The sequence below is a fragment of the Scyliorhinus torazame genome, unplaced genomic scaffold (assembly GCF_047496885.1).
Source record: "Scyliorhinus torazame isolate Kashiwa2021f unplaced genomic scaffold, sScyTor2.1 scaffold_457, whole genome shotgun sequence".
NCBI lineage: Eukaryota > Metazoa > Chordata > Chondrichthyes > Carcharhiniformes > Scyliorhinidae > Scyliorhinus > Scyliorhinus torazame.
The window spans coordinates 131,892-151,767 of record NW_027308184.1 but is presented as its reverse complement, the minus strand read 5'-3'; the positions used below and the strand labels follow the sequence as shown (position 1 = coordinate 151,767).

Here is a 19,876-nt window from a genome sequence, read left to right as displayed (position 1 = left end):
CAGAAGCACATCAGGTTAAAGTCACTACTGAGAGCAGTTATTAGTTTTAAATCACCAAAGGATCGATTTACATTCTTTAGATGATGGAGAGAGACTAATACACCTTCTGGCTACGACTGCAGCTATCCAGCTCTGAAATCAAAGCTAAAACACACCCTGCAGCAAACAGCCTAAAACGAAAGTAAAAAGCTGACAGACAGCTCAGCTCCACTCATACTCTGACATCACCGATCAACACTCGTTTCTTAAAGGTACATTTCTTAAACACCCATTTCTTGAAGGTACTCTCACATGACACCATCAAACACTCCCAGGACAGGAACAGCACAGGGTTAGATACAGAGTAAAGCTCCCTCCACACTGTCCCCATCAAACACTCCCAGGACAGGTAGAGCACGGGGTTAGATGCAGAGTAAAGCTCCCTCTACACTGTCCCCATCAAACACTCCCAGGACAGGCACAGCACAGGGTTAGATGCAGAGTAAAGCTCCCTCTACACTGTCCCCATCAAACACTCCCAGGACAGGTACAGCACGGGGTTAGATACAGAGTAAAGCTCCCTCTACACTGTCCCCATCAAACACTCCCAGGACAGGTATAGTACGGGGTTAGATGCAGAGTAAAGCTCCCTCTACACTGTCCCCATCAAACACTCCCAGGACAGGTATAGCACAGGGTTAGATACAGAGTAAAGCTCCCCTACACTGTCCCCATCAAACACTCCCAGGGCAGGCACAGCACGGGGCTAGATGTGGAGCTCGCTGCTCCTCTCTCTCGGACACTCCGATTCCAGCACACATGAAGGAGGAATGACGAACCTCGGCGAACTTTTCATGAACTTCCTTGATCTTTTCCCCCTTGTTCCCGATAAGCAGCCGATGATATTTCTGGTCAACAATCAGGTCCTTTGTCCCCTCGCACTCCTGTTGTGAGGAGGGTGTGAGAAAGAGAGTTGACAAATGCGTGCGAGCATTGGCCCGAACAGGTAACAACGTCGAATGTGAGCGCAAGAGGGCCAGGTGGCCGAAAGCAGCGGGATCGCGCTCTGCACATTTCGGCCTATACCTACCAGTCGAGTCACAGTCTCCATCAGATCCCTCTCCGCATCCGTCACTCCTTCAGGACTTCCTTCAATCCGGATCAGGGGACTCCGATCTACATCCTGTGGGAAGTTTACTGTCACCTTGTGGAGCTCCTTGACTCGGTTAACTACGAGGAAATGGGAGAAAGTGAATGATTCAGAGAGGGGCAGGTGGTGATGGTTGGGGGTGGGGGGGGGTGGGGCAAGAGGGAGAGGATGGGGGTGTCCAAGAGGAAGGGACACAGAAACTGGGAAAAACAGATGGATAGGTGAGGGAGGGAGGGGGGAGACTGAGAGAGACAAGGAGAGCGAGCAAACGAGAGACGGAGCCAATGAGAGATGGAGAGAGAGAAGGAGCGAACGAGAGACGGAGTGATGGGAGCGAACGAGAGACGGAGAGAGAGCGAACGAGAGACGGAGAGAGAGCGAACGAGAGACGGAGAGAGAGCGAACGAGAGACGGAGAGAGAGCGAACGAGAGACGGGGAGAGAGCGAACGAGAGACGGAGAGAGAGCGAACGAGAGACGGAGAGAGAGCGAACGAGAGACGGAGAGAGAGCGAACGAGAGACGGAGAGAGCGAACGAGAGACGGAGAGAGCGAACGAGAGACGGAGAGAGAGCGAATGAGAGACGGAGAGAGAGCGAACGAGAGACGGAGAGAGAGCGAACGAGAGACGGAGAGAGAGCGAACAAGAGACGGAGAGAGAGCGAACGAGAGACGGAGAGCGAATGAGAGACGGAGAGCGAACGAGAGACAGAGAGAGAGCAAACGAGAGACGGAGAGAGAGCGAAGGAGAGACGGAGAGAGAGCGAACGAGCGACGGAGAGCGAGCGAACGAGCGACGGAGAGCGAGCGAACGACGACGGAGAGCGAGCGAACGACGACGGAGAGCGAGCGAACGAGCGACGGAGAGCGAGCGAACGAGAGCCGGAGAGCGAGCGAACGAGAGCCGGAGAGCGAGCGAACGAGAGCCGGAGAGCGAACGAACGAGAGCCGGAGAGAGAGCGAACGAGAGCCGGAGAGAGAGCGAACGAGAGCCGGAGAGAGAGCGAACGAGAGCCGGAGAGAGAGCGAACGAGAGCCGGAGAGAGAGGGAGCAAACGAGAGCAGGAGAGAGAGCAAACGAGAGACGAAGAGTGTGGTGGTATGTATTAAGGGTAATACGGAACACCATGATGCCGAGGGGCTATTGGTGGATGTGGTGGTATGTATTAGGGGTAATACGGTACACCAGGAATGCCGAGCAGCTATTGGAGGACAGATGCTGGATCCCGATTGGATCCTCCACCTACTGGGCTCCACCCAGATAGGAGGGATATAAGAACCTGGGTTTAATTACCGCAGCTGCATTCTGTGAGTGAGCTGCTGAGGAACGTGTCTGAACAAGTCTGCTCAATAAAGCCTCGATTGAAGTTCTTTACGTCTCGCCTCGTGTGTGATCGATGGTGCTACAATTTATTGAGCAGACTTAAAAAGGAATATGGACTCCGGATCACCCCGGAGTGCCTGCGAATCAGCCCCCACGCAGCAAACGCAACATCTGCGTTTAAGCACTGGCTGGCGTGCTTTGAGGGATACCTCCGAACAGCTCCCGGCAGACCAACAGAAGATGCAGGTCCTGCATTCCAGGGTGAGTCCCGAAATCTACTCACTCATCGAGGGCGCGGAAGAATTCCCAGAGGCGATCAACTTGCTGAAGGAGATCTACATTAAGCCCGTCAACCAGGTCTACGCACGCTACCAGCTCGCGACGAGACGACAAATCCCCGGGGAAATCGGTAGACGATTTCTTCAACGCTCTAACGATCCTGGGACGAAACTGCAACTGCCCAGCGGTTACGGCGAACGAACATGCAGACCTCCTGATCAGAGATGCTTACGTAGCAGGTTTGGCATCATCGCAAATTCGCCAGAGACTTTTAGAGAAAGACTCTCTCGGAGTCTCACAGAGGTACGGGCCCTCGCAGCCTCCCTCGACGTGGCCTCCCAAAACGCCCGCGCCTATGCCCCCGACCGTGCTGCAGCCCCTTGGGCTCCGTGGACCCCCTCCGCGAACGACCCCCCGGCAACCCCAACCCCTCCGCAAGCGTGCGCAGCCAGAATCCCAGACCACCCGGGGGGCCCCCGCTCCTACTTTTGCGGGCAGTCAAAACACCCCCGCCAGCGCTGCCCGGCCACCTGTAAAAGCTGCGGTAAAAAGGGGAACTACGCAGCGGTGTGCCAGTCCCGTGGGGTCGCCGCTATCTCCGGGGAACAAATGGGACCACGGGCTCAACTCTCCGAGCGACCCACGGGCGGCCAACGGGCGCCGCCATTTTGGACCCCGGACACCAGGAGGGGGGGGGACGGGCGCCGCCATCTTCCTACCCACAGGCCGCATGCGATCCATGGGAGCGGCCATTTTGTCCACACCTGGCTGCGTGCGACTCATGGGAGCGGCCATTTTGTCCACCCCCGGCTGCGTGCGACTCATGGGAGCGGCCATTTTGTCCACCCCCAACCGCGTGCGATCCATGGACGCCGCCATCTTGGCTGACAGGCAAGGACCCCGGTGTGGCCGGCTCCACACTGCCTGAAGACAACGGTCTGATACACCAACCACATTTAGCATCGGTGACCCTTGACCAGTCGCGGCCCCCGACGACAACAACAAAGGTGCTGGTGAACGGCCACGAAACGCCGTGTTTGATCGACTCGGGGAGCATGGAGAGTTTTATTCACCGGGACACGGTAAGACCCTGTTCCCTTGTAATTTGGCCAAGCACCCAAAAAATCTTCCTGGCGGCGGGGTCCCACTCCGTTGAAATCAAAGGGTTCTGCATCGCAAACCTAACTGTGCAGGGGAGAGTGTTCAAAAATTCCCCACCTCTGCGCTCCCACCCTCCTGGGGTTGGACTTCCAATGCAACCTCCAGAGCTTAACATTCAAATTTGGCGGCCCTATACCCCCACTGACTATCTGCGGCCTCGCGACACTCAAGGTCGAACCGCCCTCCCTGTTTGCGAACCTCACCCCGGACTGCAAACCTGTCGCCACTAGGAGCAGACGGTACAGCACCCAGGACCGGATGTTTATCAGGTCCGAAGTCCAGCGGCTGCTGAAGGAAGGCATAATCCAGGCCAGCAATAGTCCCTGGAGAGCCCAGGTGGTAGTAGTGAAGACAGGGGAGAAGCAAAGGATGGTCGTAGACTACAGTCAGACCATCAACAGGTACACGCAGCTAGATGCGTACCCTCTTCCCCGCATATCCGACATGGTCAATCGGATTGCACAGTACAAGGTCTTCTCCACCGTGGACCTTAAGTCCGCCTACCACCAGCTCCCCATTCGCCCGGGTGACCGCAAGTACACTGCCTTCGAAGCAGACGGGCGGCTATACCACTTCTTAAGGGTTCCATTCGGCGTCACGAACGGAGTCTCGGTCTTCCAACCGAATGGTCGACCAGCACGGTTTACGGGCCACGTTCCCGTACCTCGACAACGTCACCATCTGCGGCCACGACCAGCAGGACCACGACGCCAACCTCCGCAAATTCCTCCAGACCGCTAACGCCCTCAACCTCACCTACAACGAGGAAAAATGCGTGTTTAGCACCGACCGTCTAGCCATCCTGGGCTACGTAGTGCGTAATGGAGTGATAGGCCCCAACCCCGAACGCATGTGCCCCCTCATGGAGTTCCCTCTCCCCCACTGTACCAATGCCCTCAAACGCTGCCTGGGCTTCTTTTCTTATTACGCCCAGTGGGTCCCCCAGTACGCAGACAAGGCCCGACCACTAATCCAGTCCACTACTTTTCCCCTGTCGTCAGAGGCCCGCCAGGCCTTCAGCCGCATCAAAACGGATATCGCAAAGGCCACGAAGCGCGCCATCGACGAGTCCCTCCCCTTCCAAGTCGAGAGCGACGCATCCGACGTCGCTCTGGCGGCCACGCTCAACCAAGCAGGCCGACCCGTGGCCTTTTTCTCTCGAACCCTCCACGCTTCAGAAATTCGCCACTCCTCAGTAGAAAAGGAGGCCCAAGCCATAGTGGAAGCTGTGCGACATTGGAGGCATTACCTGGCCGGCAGGAGATTCACTCTCCTCACTGACCAATGGTCGGTAGCCTTCATGTTCGATAATGCACAGCGGGGCAAGATAAAAAACGACAAGATCCTGCGGTGGAGGATCAAACTCTCCACCTACAACTACGAGATCTTGTACCGTCCCGGAAAGCTGAACGAGCCGTCCGATGCCCTATCTCGCGTCACTTGTGCCAACGCACAAGTGGACCGTCTCCAAGCCCTCCACGAGGACCTCTGCCACCCGGGGGTCACTCATTTCTACCACTTCATAAAGGCTCGCAACCTCCCTTACTCCGTCGAGGACGTCCGAACAGTCACCAGGAACTGCCAAATCTGCGCAGAATGCAAACCGCATTTTTTCAGGCCAGATAGAGCGCACCTGATAAAGGCTTCCCGTCCCTTTGAACGCCTCAGTTTGGATTTCAAAGGCCCCCTCCCCTCCACCGATCGCAACACGTACTTTCTTAACGTCGTTGACGAATACTCCCGCTTCCCCTTCGCCATCCCCTGCCCCGACATGACCGCGGCCACGGTCATTAAAGACCTCTGCACCATCTTTACCCTGTTCGGTTTCCCCGCCTACATCCATAGCGACAGGGGGTCCTCCTTCATGAGTGACGAGCTGCGTCAATTCCTGCTCAGCAAGGGCATAGCCTCGAGCAGGACGACCAGCTGCAACCCCCGGGGGAACGGGCAGGTAGAGAGGGAGAACGGAACGGTCTGGAAGACCATCCTACTGGCCCTACGGTCTAGGAGTCTCCCAACTTCCCGCTGGCAGGAAGTCCTCCCGGATGCCCTTCATTCTATCCGGTCCCTGCTGTGTACCACCACTAAACAAACGCCTCAAGGGGACAGCGCGATGCTCCCAGAGTCGACCGGACCCGAGCCAGCACCACCACCACCACCCGGGCTGAGACGATCGGAAAGGGCGACCAGTGCACCATCTCGACTCATCGAATCGACTTAAGATGTATATAATTCAGTGGCCCAGCAAAGCGGCATTGTTGTAAATAGTTAACGCTGCAAATCGGGTAAAATGTGAATAATTTGGTGGCCCAGTAAAAGCGGCATGATTGTATTTAGTTCAATGGTTAAGGTACCGACCCTGTAAACCCCTACCAACATACCACCCACCACCCAGCAGGGTTCTTTTTAAACAAGGGGAGAATGTGGTGGTATGTATTAGGGGTAATACGGTACACCAGGAATGCCGAGCAGCTATTGGAGGACAGATGCTGGATCCCGATTGGATCCTCCACCTACTGGGCTCCACCCAGATAGGAGGGATATAAGAACCTGGGTTTAATCCCCGCAGCTGCATTCTGTGAGTGAGCTGCTGGGGAACGAGTCTGAACAAGTCTGCTCAATAAAGCCTCGATTGAAGTTCTTTACGTCTCGCCTCGTGTGTGATCGATGGTGCTACAGTGGACAGATACTGGGTCCTGATCGGATCTACCGCCTACTGGGCTCCACCCAGAAAGGCGGGGTAGAAGAACCCGGTTTCTCCCAGCAGCCACATTCTGTAACTGAACTGCTGGGGAACAAGTCTGCTCAATAAAGCCTCGATTGAGTTCTCCACGTTTCACCTCGTGTGTTATCGATGGTGCCACAGAGAGAGAGGGAGCAAACGAGAGACGGAGAGAGAGGGAACGAGAGACGGAGAGAGAGGGAACGAGAGACGGAGAGAGAGGGAACGAGAGACGGAGAGAGAGGGAACGAGAGACGGAGAGAGAGGGAACGAGAGACGGAGAGAGAGGGAACGAGAGACGGAGAGAGAGGGAACGAGAGACGGAGAGAGAGGGAACGAGAGACGGAGAGAGAGGGAACGAGAGACGGAGAGAGAGGGAACGAGAGACGGAGAGAGAGGGAACGAGAGACGGAGAGAGAGGGAACGAGAGACGGAGAGAGAGGGAACGAGAGACGGAGAGAGAGGGAACGAGAGACGGAGAGAGAGGGAACGAGAGACGGAGAGAGAGGGAACGAGAGACGGAGAGAGAGGGAACGAGAGACGGAGAGAGAGGGAACGAGAGACGGAGAGAGAGGGAACGAGAGACGGAGAGAGAGCGAATGAGAGACGGAGAAAGAGCGAACGAGAGACAGAGAGAGAGAGGGAGCAAACAAGAGGCGGACCAAACGAGAGATGGAGGGAGAGAGGGGTGAACGAAAGACGAAATGATGGAGTGAACGAGAGACGGAGAGAGAGAGAGAGGGAGCGAACGAGAGACGGAGAGAGGGGTAGGGAGCGAACGAGAGACAGAGAGAGAGAGCAAACGAGAGACGGAGAGAGAGGGAGCGAAAGAGAGACGGAGAGAGGGAACGAGAGACGGAGAGAAAAGGAACGAGAGACGGAGAGAGAGGGAACGAGAGACGGAGAGAGAGAGGGAACGAGAGACGGAGAGAGAGGGAACGAGAGACGGAGAGGGAGCGAAAGAGAGACGGAGAGCGGGAACGAGAGACGGAGAGAGAAGGAACGAGAGACGGAGAGAGAGGGAACATGAGACGGAGAGAGAGGGAACGAGAGACGGAGAGAGAGGGAACGAGAGGCGGAGAGAGAGGGAACAAGAGGCGGAGAGAGAGGGAACGAGAGACAGAGAGAGGGAACGAGAGACAGAGAGAGGGAACGAGAGACGGAGTGAGAGCGAACGAGAGACGGAGAGAGAGGGAACGAGAGACTGAGAGAGAGTGAACGAGAGACGGAAAGAGAGCGAACGAGAGACGGAGAGCGAACGAGAGACGTAGAGAGAGCGAACGAGAGACGGAGAGAGAGCGAACAAGCAACGGAGAGCGAGCGAACAAGCAACGGAGAGCGAGCGAACGAGCTACGGAGAGCGAGCGAATGATCTACGGAGAGCGAGCGAACGAGCTACGGAGAGCGAGCGAACGAGCTACGGAGAGCGAACGAACGAGCGACGGAGAGCGAGCGAACTATCAACGGCGAGCCAGCGAACGAGTGCCGGAGAGAGAGGGAACGAGAGACGGAGAGAGAGGGAACGAGAGACGGAGAGAGAGGGAACGAGAGACGGAAAGAGAGGGAACGAGAGACGAAGAGAGAGCGAACGAGAGACGGCAAGAGAGCGAACGAGAGACGGAGAGAGAGCGAACGAGAGACGGAGAGAGAGCGAACGAGAGACGGAGAGAGAGCGAACGAGAGACGGAGAGAGAGCGAACGAGAGACGGAGAGAGAGCGAACGAGAGACGGAGAGAGAGCGAACGAGAGACGGAGAGAGAGCGAACGAGAGACGGAGAGAGAGCGAACGAAAGACGGGGAGAGAGCGAACGAGAGACGGAGAGAGAGCGAACGAGAGACGGAGAGAGAGCGAATGAGAGACGGAGAGAGAGCGAACGAGAGACAGAGAGAGAGGGAGCAAAGAAGAGGCGGACCAAACGAGAGATGGAGGGAGAGAGGAGTGAACGAAAGACGGAATGATGGAGTGAACGAGAGACGGAGAGAGAGAGAGAGGGAGCGAACGAGAGATGGAGAGAGGGAGCGAACGAGAGACGGAGAGAGAGGTAGGGAGCGAACGAGAGACAGAGAGAGAGAGCAAACGAGAGACGGAGAGAGAGGGAGCAAAAGAGAGACGGAGAGAGGGAACGAGAGACGGAGAGAAAAGGAACGAGAGACGGAGAGAGAGGGAACAAGAGACGGAGAGAGAGGGAACGAGAGACGGAGAGAGAGGGAACGAGAGACGGAGAGAGAGGGAACGAGAGACGGAGAGAGAGGGAACGAGAGACGGAGAGAGAGGGAACGAGAGACGGAGAGAGAGGGAACGAGAGACGGAAAGAGAGCGAACGAGAGACGGAGAGCGAACGAGAGACGGAGAGAGAGCGAACGAGAGACGGAGAGAGAGCGAACGAGAGACGGACAGAGAGACGGAGAGAGAGCGAACGAGAGACGGAGAGAGAGCGAACGAGAGACGGAGAGAGAGCGAACGAGAGACGGAGAGAGAGCGAACAAGCGACGGAGAGCGAGCGAACGAGCTACGGAGAGCGAGCGAACGAGCTACGGAGAGCGAGCGAACGAGCTACGGAGAGCGAGCGAACGAGCTACGGAGAGCGAACGAACGAGCTACGGAGAGCGAGCAAACGAGCGACGGAGAGCCAGCGAACGAGAGCCGGAGAGAGAGGGAACGAGAGACGGAGTGAGAGGGAACGAGAGACGGAGAGGGAGCAAACGAGAGACGGAGAGAGAGCGAACGAGAAGCGGAGAGAGAGCGAACGAGAGACGGAGTGAGAGCGAACGAGAGACGGAGAGAGAGCGAACGAGCGACGGAGAGAGAGCGAACGAGCGACGGAGAGCGAGCGAACGAGCGACGGAGAGCGAGCGAACGAGCGACGGTGAGCGAGCGAACGAGCGACGGAGAGCGAGCGAACGAGCGACGGAGAGCGAGCGAACGAGCGACGGAGAGCGAGCGAACGAGCGACGGAGAGCGAGCGAACGAGCGACGGACAGCGAACGAGAGACGGAGAGCGAACGAGAGACGGAGAGCGAACGAGAGACGGAGAGAGAGCGAACGAGCGACGGAGAGCGAGCGAACGAGCTACGGAGAGCAAGCGAACGATCTACGGAGAGCGAGCGAACGAGCTACGGAGAGCGAACGAACGAGCGACGGAGAGCGAGCGAACGAGCGACGGAGAGCCAGCGAACGAGAGCTGGAGAGAGAGGAAACGAGAGACGGAGAGAGAGGGAACGAGAGACGGAGAGAGAGGGAACGAGAGACGGAGAGAGAGGGAACGCGAGACGGAGAGAGAGGGAACGAGAGACGGAGAGAGAGGGAACGAGAGACGGAGAGAGAGGGAACGAGAGACGGAGAGAGAGCGAATGAGAGACGGAGAAAGAGCGAACGAGAGACAGAGAGAGAGAGGGAGCAAACAAGAGGCGGACCAAACGAGAGATGGAGGGAGAGAGGGGTGAACGAAAGACGAAATGATGGAGTGAACGAGAGACGGAGAGAGAGAGAGAGGGAGCGAACGAGAGACGGAGAGAGGGGTAGGGAGCGAACGAGAGACAGAGAGAGAGAGCAAACGAGAGACGGAGAGAGAGGGAGCGAAAGAGAGACGGAGAGAGGGAACGAGAGACGGAGAGAAAAGGAACGAGAGACGGAGAGAGAGGGAACGAGAGACGGAGAGAGAGAGGGAACGAGAGACGGAGAGAGAGGGAACGAGAGACGGAGAGGGAGCGAAAGAGAGACGGAGAGCGGGAACGAGAGACGGAGAGAGAAGGAACGAGAGACGGAGAGAGAGGGAACATGAGACGGAGAGAGAGGGAACGAGAGACGGAGAGAGAGGGAACGAGAGGCGGAGAGAGAGGGAACAAGAGGCGGAGAGAGAGGGAACGAGAGACAGAGAGAGGGAACGAGAGACAGAGAGAGGGAACGAGAGACGGAGTGAGAGCGAACGAGAGACGGAGAGAGAGGGAACGAGAGACTGAGAGAGAGTGAACGAGAGACGGAAAGAGAGCGAACGAGAGACGGAGAGCGAACGAGAGACGTAGAGAGAGCGAACGAGAGACGTAGAGAGAGCGAACGAGAGACGGAGAGCGAGCGAACGAGCTACGGAGAGCGAGCGAACGATCTACGGAGAGCGAGCGAACGAGCTACGGAGAGCGAGCGAACGAGCTACGGAGAGCGAACGAACGAGCGACGGAGAGCGAGCGAACTATCAACGGCGAGCCAGCGAACGAGTGCCGGAGAGAGAGGGAACGAGAGACGGAGAGAGAGGGAACGAGAGACGGAGAGAGAGGGAACGAGAGACGGAAAGAGAGGGAACGAGAGACGAAGAGAGAGCGAACGAGAGACGAAGAGAGAGCGAACGAGAGACGGCAAGAGAGGGAACGAGAGACGGAAAGAGAGCGAACGAGAGACGGAGAGAGAGCGAACGAGAGACGGAGAGAGAGCGAACGAGAGACGGAGAGAGAGCGAACGAGAGACGGAGAGAGAGCGAACGAGAGACGGAGAGAGAGCGAACGAGAGACGGAGAGAGAGCGAACGAAAGACGGGGAGAGAGCGAACGAGAGACGGAGAGAGAGCGAACGAGAGACGGAGAGAGAGCGAATGAGAGACGGAGAGAGAGCGAACGAGAGACAGAGAGAGAGGGAGCAAAGAAGAGGCGGACCAAACGAGAGATGGAGGGAGAGAGGAGTGAACGAAAGACGGAATGATGGAGTGAACGAGACGGAGAGAGAGAGAGAGGGAGCGAACGAGAGATGGAGAGAGGGAGCGAACGAGAGACGGAGAGAGAGGTAGGGAGCGAACGAGAGACAGAGAGAGAGAGCAAACGAGAGACGGAGAGAGAGGGAGCAAAAGAGAGACGGAGAGAGGGAACGAGAGACGGAGAGAAAAGGAACGAGAGACGGAGAGAGAGGGAACAAGAGACGGAGAGAGAGGGAACGAGAGACGGAGAGAGAGGGAACGAGAGACGGAGAGAGAGGGAACGAGAGACGGAGAGAGAGGGAACGAGAGACGGAGAGAGAGGGAACGAGAGACGGAGAGAGAGGGAACGAGAGACGGAAAGAGAGCGAACGAGAGACGGAGAGCGAACGAGAGACGGAGAGGGAGCGAACGAGAGACGGAGAGAGAGCGAACGAGAGACGGAGAGAGAGCGAACGAGAGACGGAGAGAGAGCGAACGAGAGACGGACAGAGAGACGGAGAGAGAGCGAACGAGAGACGGAGAGAGAGCGAACGAGAGACGGAGAGAGAGCGAACGAGAGACGGAGAGAGAGCGAACAAGCGACGGAGAGCGAGCGAACGAGCTACGGAGAGCGAGCGAACGAGCTACGGAGAGCGAGCGAACGAGCTACGGAGAGCGAGCGAACGAGCTACGGAGAGCGAACGAACGAGCTACGGAGAGCGAGCGAACGAGCGAAGGAGAGCGAGCGAACGAGCGACGGAGAGCGAGCGAACGAGCGAAGGAGAGCGAGCGAACGAGCGACGGAGAGCGAGCAAACGAGCGACGGAGAGCCAGCGAACGAGAGCCGGAGAGAGAGGGAACGAGAGACGGAGTGAGAGGGAACGAGAGACGGAGAGGGAGCAAACGAGAGACGGAGAGAGAGCGAACGAGAAGCGGAGAGAGAGCGAACGAGAGACGGAGTGAGAGCGAACGAGAGACGGAGAGAGAGCGAACCAGCGACGGAGAGAGAGCGAACGAGCGACGGAGAGCGAGCGAACGAGCGACGGAGAGCGAGCGAACGAGCGACGATGAGCGAGCGAACGAGCGACGGAGAGCGAGCGAACGAGCGACGGAGAGCGAGCGAACGAGCGACGGAGAGCGAGCGAACGAGCGACGGAGAGCGAGCGAACGAGCGACGGAGAGCGAGCGAACGAGCGACGGACAGCGAACGAGAGACGGAGAGCGAACGAGAGACGGAGAGCGAACGAGAGACGGAGAGAGAGCGAACGAGCGACGGAGAGCGAGCGAACGAGCTACGGAGAGCAAGCCAACGATCTACGGAGAGCGAGCGAACGAGCTACGGAGAGCGAACGAACGAGCGACGGAGAGCGAGCGAACGAGCGACGGAGAGCCAGCGAACGAGAGCTGGAGAGAGAGGAAACGAGAGACGGAGTGAGAGGGAACGAGTGACGGAGAGAGAGGGAACGAGCTACGGAGAGCGAGCGAACGAGCTACGGAGAGCGAGCGAACGAGCTACGGAGAGCGAGCGAACGAGCGACGGAGAGCGAGCGAACGAGCGACGGACAGCGAACGAGAGACGGAGAGCGAACGAGAGACGGAGAGCGAACGAGAGACGGAGAGAGAGCGAACGAGCGACGGAGAGCGAGCGAACGAGCTACGGAGAGCAAGCCAACGATCTACGGAGAGCGAGCGAACGAGCTACGGAGAGCGAACGAACGAGCGACGGAGAGCGAGCGAACGAGCGACGGAGAGCCAGCGAACGAGAGCTGGAGAGAGAGGAAACGAGAGACGGAGTGAGAGGGAACGAGTGACGGAGAGAGAGGGAACGAGCTACGGAGAGCGAGCGAACGAGCTACGGAGAGCGAGCGAACGAGCTACGGAGAGCGAGCGAACGAGCTACGGAGAGCGAACGAACGAGCTACGGAGAGCGAGCGAACGAGCGAAGGAGAGCGAGCGAACGAGCGACGGAGAGCGAGCAAACGAGCGACGGAGAGCCAGCGAACGAGAGCCGGAGAGAGAGGGAACGAGAGACGGAGTGAGAGGGAACGAGAGACGGAGAGGGAGCAAATGAGAGACGGAGAGAGAGCGAACGAGAAGCGGAGAGAGAGCGAACGAGAGACGGAGTGAGAGCGAACGAGAGACGGAGAGAGAGCCAACGAGAGACGGAGAGAGAGCGAACGAGCGACGGAGAGCGAGCGAACGAGCGACGGAGAGCGAGCGAACGAGCGACGGCGAACGAGCGACGGAGAGCGAGCGAACGAGCGACGGAGAGCGAGCGAACGAGCGACGGAGAGCGAGCGAACGAGCGACGGAGAGCGAGCGAACGAGCGACGGAGAGCGAGCGAACGAGCGACGGACAGCGAACGAGAGACGGAGAGCGAACGAGAGACGGAGAGAGAGCGAACGAGCGACGGAGAGCGAGCGAACGAGCTAAGGAGAGCAAGCGAACTATCTACGGAGAGCGAGCGAACGAGCTACGGAGAGCGAACGAACGAGCGACGGAGAGCGAGCGAACGAGCGACGGAGAGCCAGCGAACGAGAGCTGGAGAGAGAGGAAACGAGAGACGGAGTGAGAGGGAACGAGTGACGGAGAGAGAGGGAACGAGAGACGGAAAGAGAGCGAACGAGAGACAGAGAGAGAGGGAGCAAACAAGAGGCGGACCAAACGAGAGATGGAGGGAGAGAGGAGTGAACGAAAGACGGAATGATGGAGTGAACGAGAGACGGAGAGAGAGAGAGAGGGAGCGAACGAGAGACGGAGAGAGGGAGCGAACGAGAGACGGAGAGAGGTAGGGAGCGAACGAGAGACAGAGAGAGAGAGCAAACGAGAGACGGAGAGAGAGGGAGCAAAAGAGAGACGGAGAGAGGGAACGAGAGACGGAGAGAAAAGGAACGAGAGACGGAGAGAGAGGGAACAAGAGACGGAGAGAGAGGGAACGAGAGACGGAGAGAGAGGGAACGAGAGACGGAGAGAGAGGGAACGAGAGACGGAGAGAGAGGGAACGAGAGACGGAGAGAGAGGGAACGAGAGACGGAAAGAGAGCGAACGAGAGACGGAGAGCGAACGAGAGACGGAGAGCGAACGAGAGACGGAGAGGGAGAGAACGAGAGACGGAGAGAGAGCGAACGAGAGACGGAGAGAGAGCGAACGAGAGACGGAGAGAGAGCGAACGAGAGACGGACAGAGAGACGGAGAGAGAGCAAACGAGAGACGGAGAGAGAGCGAACGACAGACGGAGAGAGAGCGAACAAGCGACGGAGAGCGAGCGAACGAGCTACGGAGAGCGAGCGAACGAGCTACGGAGAGCGAGCGAACGAGCTACGGAGAGCGAACGAACGAGCTACGGAGAGCGAGCGAACGAGCGACGGAGAGCGAGCGAACGAGCGACGGAGAGCCAGCGAACGAGAGCCGGAGAGAGAGGGAACGAGAGACGGAGTGAGAGGGAACGAGAGACGGAGAGGGAGCAAACGAGAGACGGAGAGAGAGCGAACGAGAAGCGGAGAGAGAGCGAACGAGAGACGGAGTGAGAGCGAACGAGAGACGGAGAGAGAGCGAACGAGAGACGGAGAGAGAGCGAACGAGAGACGGAGAGAGAGCGAACGAGCGACGGAGAGAGAGCGAACGAGCGACGGAGAGCGAGCGAACGAGCGACGGAGAGCGAGCGAACGAGCGACGGAGAGCGAGCGAACGAGCGACGGAGAGCGAGCGAACGAGCGACGGAGAGCGAGCGAACGAGCGACGGAGAGCGAGCGAACGAGCGACGGAGAGCGAGCGAACGAGCGACGGACAGCGAACGAGAGACGGAGAGCGAACGAGAGACGGAGAGCGAACGAGAGACGGAGAGAGAGCGAACGAGCGACGGAGAGCGAGCGAACGAGCTACGGAGAGCGAGCGAACGAGCTACGGAGAGCGAGCGAACGAGCTACGGAGAGCGAGCGAACGAGCTACGGAGAGCGAACGAACGAGCGACGGAGAGCGAGCGAACGAGCGACGGAGAGCCAGCGAACGAGAGCTGGAGAGAGAGGGAACGAGAGACGGAGTGAGAGGGAACGAGTGACGGAGAGAGAGGGAACGAGAGACGGAAAGAGAGCGAACGAGAGACGGAGAGCGAACGAGAGACGGAGAGAGAGCGAACGAGGGACGGAGAGAGAGCGAACGAGAGGCGGAGAGAGAGCGAACGAGGGACGGAGAGAGAGCGAACGAGAGACGGAGAGAGAGCGAACGAGAGACGGAGAGGGAGCGAACGAGAGACGGAGAGAGAGCGAACGAGAGACGGAGAGAGAGCGAACGAGCTACGGAGAGCAAGCGAACGAGCTACGGAGAGCGAGCGAACGAGCTACGGAGAGCGAGCGATCGAGCTACGGAGAGCGAACGAACAAGCGACGGAGAGCGAGCGAACGAGCGATGGAGAGCCAGCGAACGAGAGCCGGAGTGAGAGGGAACGAGAGACGGAGAGAGAGGGAACGAGAGACGGAAAGAGAGAGAACGAGCGACGGAGAGAGAGCGAATGAGAGACGGAGAGGGAGCGAACGAGAGACGGAGAGGGAGCGAACGAGAGACGGAGAGAGAGCGAACGAGAGGCGGAGAGAGAGCGAACGAGAGACGGAGAGAGAGCGAACGAGAGACGGAGAGCGAACGAGAGACGGAGAGAGAGCGAACGAGAGACGGAGAGAGAGCGAGCAAGCGACGGAGAGCGAGCGAACGAGCTACGGAGAGCAAGCGAACGAGCTACGGAGAACAAGCGAACGAGCTACGGAGAGAGAGCGAACGAGCTACGGAGAGAGAGCGAACGAGCGACGGAGAGCGAGCGAACGAGCGACGGAGAGCGAGCGAACGAGCGACGGAGAGCCAGCGAACGGGAGCCGGAGAGAGAGGGAACGAGAGCCGGAGAGAGAGCGAACGAGAGCCGGAGAGAGAGCGAACGAGATACGGAGAGAGAGCGAACGAGGGACGGAGAGAGAGCGAACGAGAGGCGGAGAGAGAGCGAACGAGGGACGGAGAGAGAGCGAACGAGAGACGGAGAGAGAGCGAACGAGAGACGGAGAGAGAGCGAACGAGAGACGGAGAGAGAGCGAACGAGAGACGGAGAGAGAGGGAACGAGAGACGGAGTGAGAGCGAACGAGAGACGGAGAGAGAGGGAACGAGAGACTGAGAGAGAGTGAACGAGAGACGGAAAGAGAGCGAACGAGAGACGGAGAGCGAACGAGAGACGTAGAGAGAGCGAACGAGAGACGGAGAGAGAGCGAACAAGCAACGGAGAGCGAGCGAACGAGCTACGGAGAGCGAGCGAATGATCTACGGAGAGCGAGCGAACGAGCTACGGAGAGCGAGCGAACGAGCTACGGAGAGCGAACGAACGAGCGACGGAGAGCGAGCGAACTATCAACGGCGAGCCAGCGAACGAGTGCCGGAGAGAGAGGGAACGAGAGACGGAGAGAGAGGGAACGAGAGACGGAGAGAGAGCGAACGAGAAGCGGAGAGAGCGAACGAGAGACGGAGTGAGAGCGAACGAGAGACGGAGAGAGAGCGAACGAGAGACGGAGAGAGAGCGAACGAGCGACGGAGAGAGAGCGAACGAGCGACGGAGAGCGAGCGAACGAGCGACGGAGAGCGAGCGAACGAGCGACGGAGAGCGAGCGAACGAGCGACGGAGAGCGAGCGAACGAGCGACGGAGAGCGAGCGAACGAGCGACGGAGAGCGAGCGAACGAGCGACGGAGAGCGAGCGAACGAGCGACGGAGAGCGAGCGAACGAGCGACGGAGAGCGAGCGAACGAGCGACGGAGAGCGAGCGAACGAGCGACGGACAGCGAACGAGAGACGGAGAGCGAACGAGAGACGGAGAGCGAACGAGAGACGGAGAGCGAACGAGAGACGGAGAGAGAGCGAACGAGCGACGGAGAGCGAGCGAACGAGCTACGGAGAGCAAGCGAACGAGCTACGGAGAGCGAGCGAACGAGCTACGGAGAGCGAGCGAACGAGCTACGGAGAGCGAACGAACGAGCGACGGAGAGCGAGCGACGGAGAGCCAGCGAACGAGAGCTGGAGAGAGAGGGAACGAGAGACGGAGTGAGAGGGAACGAGTGACGGAGAGAGAGGGAACGAGAGACGGAAAGAGAGCGAACGAGAGACGGAGAGCGAACGAGAGACGGAGAGAGAGCGAACGAGGGACGGAGAGAGAGCAAACGAGAGGCGGAGAGAGAGCGAACGAGGGACGGAGAGAGAGCGAACGAGAGACGGAGAGAGAGCGAACGAGAGACGGAGAGAGAGCGAACGAGAGACGGAGAGAGAGCGAACGAGAGACGGAGAGAGAGCGAACGAGAGACGGAGAGAGAGCGAACGAGAGACGGAGAGAGAGCGAACGAGCGACGGAGAGCGAGCGAACGAGCTACGGAGAGCAAGCGAACGAGCTACGGAGAGCGAGCGATCGAGCTACGGAGAGCGAACGAACAAGCGACGGAGAGCGAGCGAACGAGCGATGGAGAGCCAGCGAACGAGAGCCGGAGTGAGAGGGAACGAGAGACGGAGAGAGAGGGAACGAGAGACGGAAAGAGAGAGAACGAGCGACGGAGAGAGAGCGAATGAGAGACGGAGAGGGAGCGAACGAGAGACGGATAGGGAGCGAACGAGAGACGGAGAGAGAGCAAACGAGAGGCGGAGAGAGAGCGAACGAGAGACGGAGAGAGAGCGAACGAGAGACGGAGAGAGAGCGAACGAGAGACGGAGAGCGAACGAGAGACGGAGAGAGAGCGAGCAAGCGACGGAGAGCGAGCGAACGAGCTACGGAGAGCAGGCGAATGAGCTACAGAGAACAAGCGAACGAGCTACGGAGAGAGAGCGAACGAGCGACGGAGAGTGAGCGAACGAGCGACGGAGAGCGAGCGAACGAGCGACGGAGAGCGAGCGAACGAGCGACGGAGAGCGAGCGAACGAGCGACGATGAGCGAGCGAACGAGCGACGGAGAGCGAGCGAACGAGCGACGGAGAGCGAGCGAACGAGCGACGGAGAGCGAGCGAACGAGCGACGGAGAGCGAGCGAACGAGCGACGGAGAGCGAGCGAACGAGCGACGGACAGCGAACGAGAGACGGAGAGCGAACGAGAGACGGAGAGAGAGCGAACGAGCGACGGAGAGCGAGCGAACGAGCTAAGGAGAGAAAGCGAACTATCTACGGAGAGCGAGCGAACGAGCTACGGAGAGCGAACGAACGAGCGACGGAGAGCGAGCGAACGAGCGACGGAGAGCCAGCGAACGAGAGCTGGAGAGAGAGGAAACGAGAGACGGAGTGAGAGGGAACGAGTGACGGAGAGAGAGGGAACGAGAGACGGAAAGAGAGCGAACGAGAGACAGAGAGAGAGGGAGCAAACAAGAGGCGGACCAAACGAGAGATGGAGGGAGAGAGGAGTGAACGAAAGACGGAATGATGGAGTGAACGAGAGACGGAGAGAGAGAGAGAGGGAGCGAACGAGAGACGGAGAGAGGGAGCGAACGAGAGACGGAGAGAGGTAGGGAGCGAACGAGAGACAGAGAGAGAGAGCAAACGAGAGACGGAGAGAGAGGGAGCAAAAGAGAGACGGAGAGAGGGAACGAGAGACGGAGAGAAAAGGAACGAGAGACGGAGAGAGAGGGAACAAGAGACGGAGAGAGAGGGAACGAGAGACGGAGAGAGAGGGAACGAGAGACGGAGAGAGAGGGAACGAGAGACGGAGAGAGAGGGAACGAGAGACGGAGAGAGAGGGAACGAGAGACGGAAAGAGAGCGAACGAGAGACGGAGAGCGAACGAGAGACGGAGAGCGAACGAGAGACGGAGAGGGAGAGAACGAGAGACGGAGAGAGAGCGAACGACAGACGGAGAGAGAGCGAACGAGAGACGGAGAGAGAGCGAACGAGAGACGGACAGAGAGACGGAGAGAGAGCAAACGAGAGACGGAGAGAGAGCGAACGACAGACGGAGAGAGAGCGAACAAGCGACGGAGAGCGAGCGAACGAGCTACGGAGAGCGAGCGAACGAGCTACGGAGAGCGAGCGAACGAGCTACGGAGAGCGAACGAACGAGCGACGGAGAGCGAGCGAACGAGCGACGGAGAGCGAGCGAACGAGCGACGGAGAGCCAGCGAACGAGAGCCGGAGAGAGAGGGAACGAGAGACGGAGTGAGAGGGAACGAGAGACGGAGAGGGAGCAAACGAGAGACGGAGAGAGAGCGAACGAGAAGCGGAGAGAGAGCGAACGAGAGACGGAGTGAGAGCGAACGAGAGACGGAGAGAGAGCGAACGAGAGACGGAGAGAGAGCGAACGAGAGACGGAGAGAGAGCGAACGAGCGACGGAGAGAGAGCGAACGAGCGACGGAGAGCGAGCGAACGAGCGACGGAGAGCGAGCGAACGAGCGACGGAGAGCGAGCGAACGAGCGACGGAGAGCGAGCGAACGAGCGACGGAGAGCGAGCGAACGAGCGACGGAGAGCGAGCGAACGAGCGACGGACAGCGAACGAGAGACGGAGAGCGAACGAGAGACGGAGAGCGAACGAGAGACGGAGAGAGAGCGAACGAGCGACGGAGAGCGAGCGAACGAGCTACGGAGAGCGAGCGAACGAGCTACGGA

At 58.9% G+C, this 19,876-nt stretch overlaps 1 protein-coding gene across 1 annotated transcript in view; it reads right to left on the bottom strand.

Annotated features, from left to right (window-relative positions):
- The window catches only part of LOC140406306 (vigilin-like), a gene marked incomplete at its 3' end in the record, with an annotated part of 108,732 nt that overhangs the window by 9,420 nt on the left and 79,436 nt on the right, over positions 1 to 19,876 (bottom strand). The window contains exons 5-6 of the mRNA XM_072494418.1: positions 1,070 to 1,209; positions 819 to 923 (exon numbers count right to left, since the gene is read on the bottom strand). Coding sequence (XP_072350519.1) covers positions 819 to 923; positions 1,070 to 1,209 — 245 coding nt within the window. The remainder of the gene's footprint in view (positions 1 to 818; positions 924 to 1,069; positions 1,210 to 19,876) is intronic.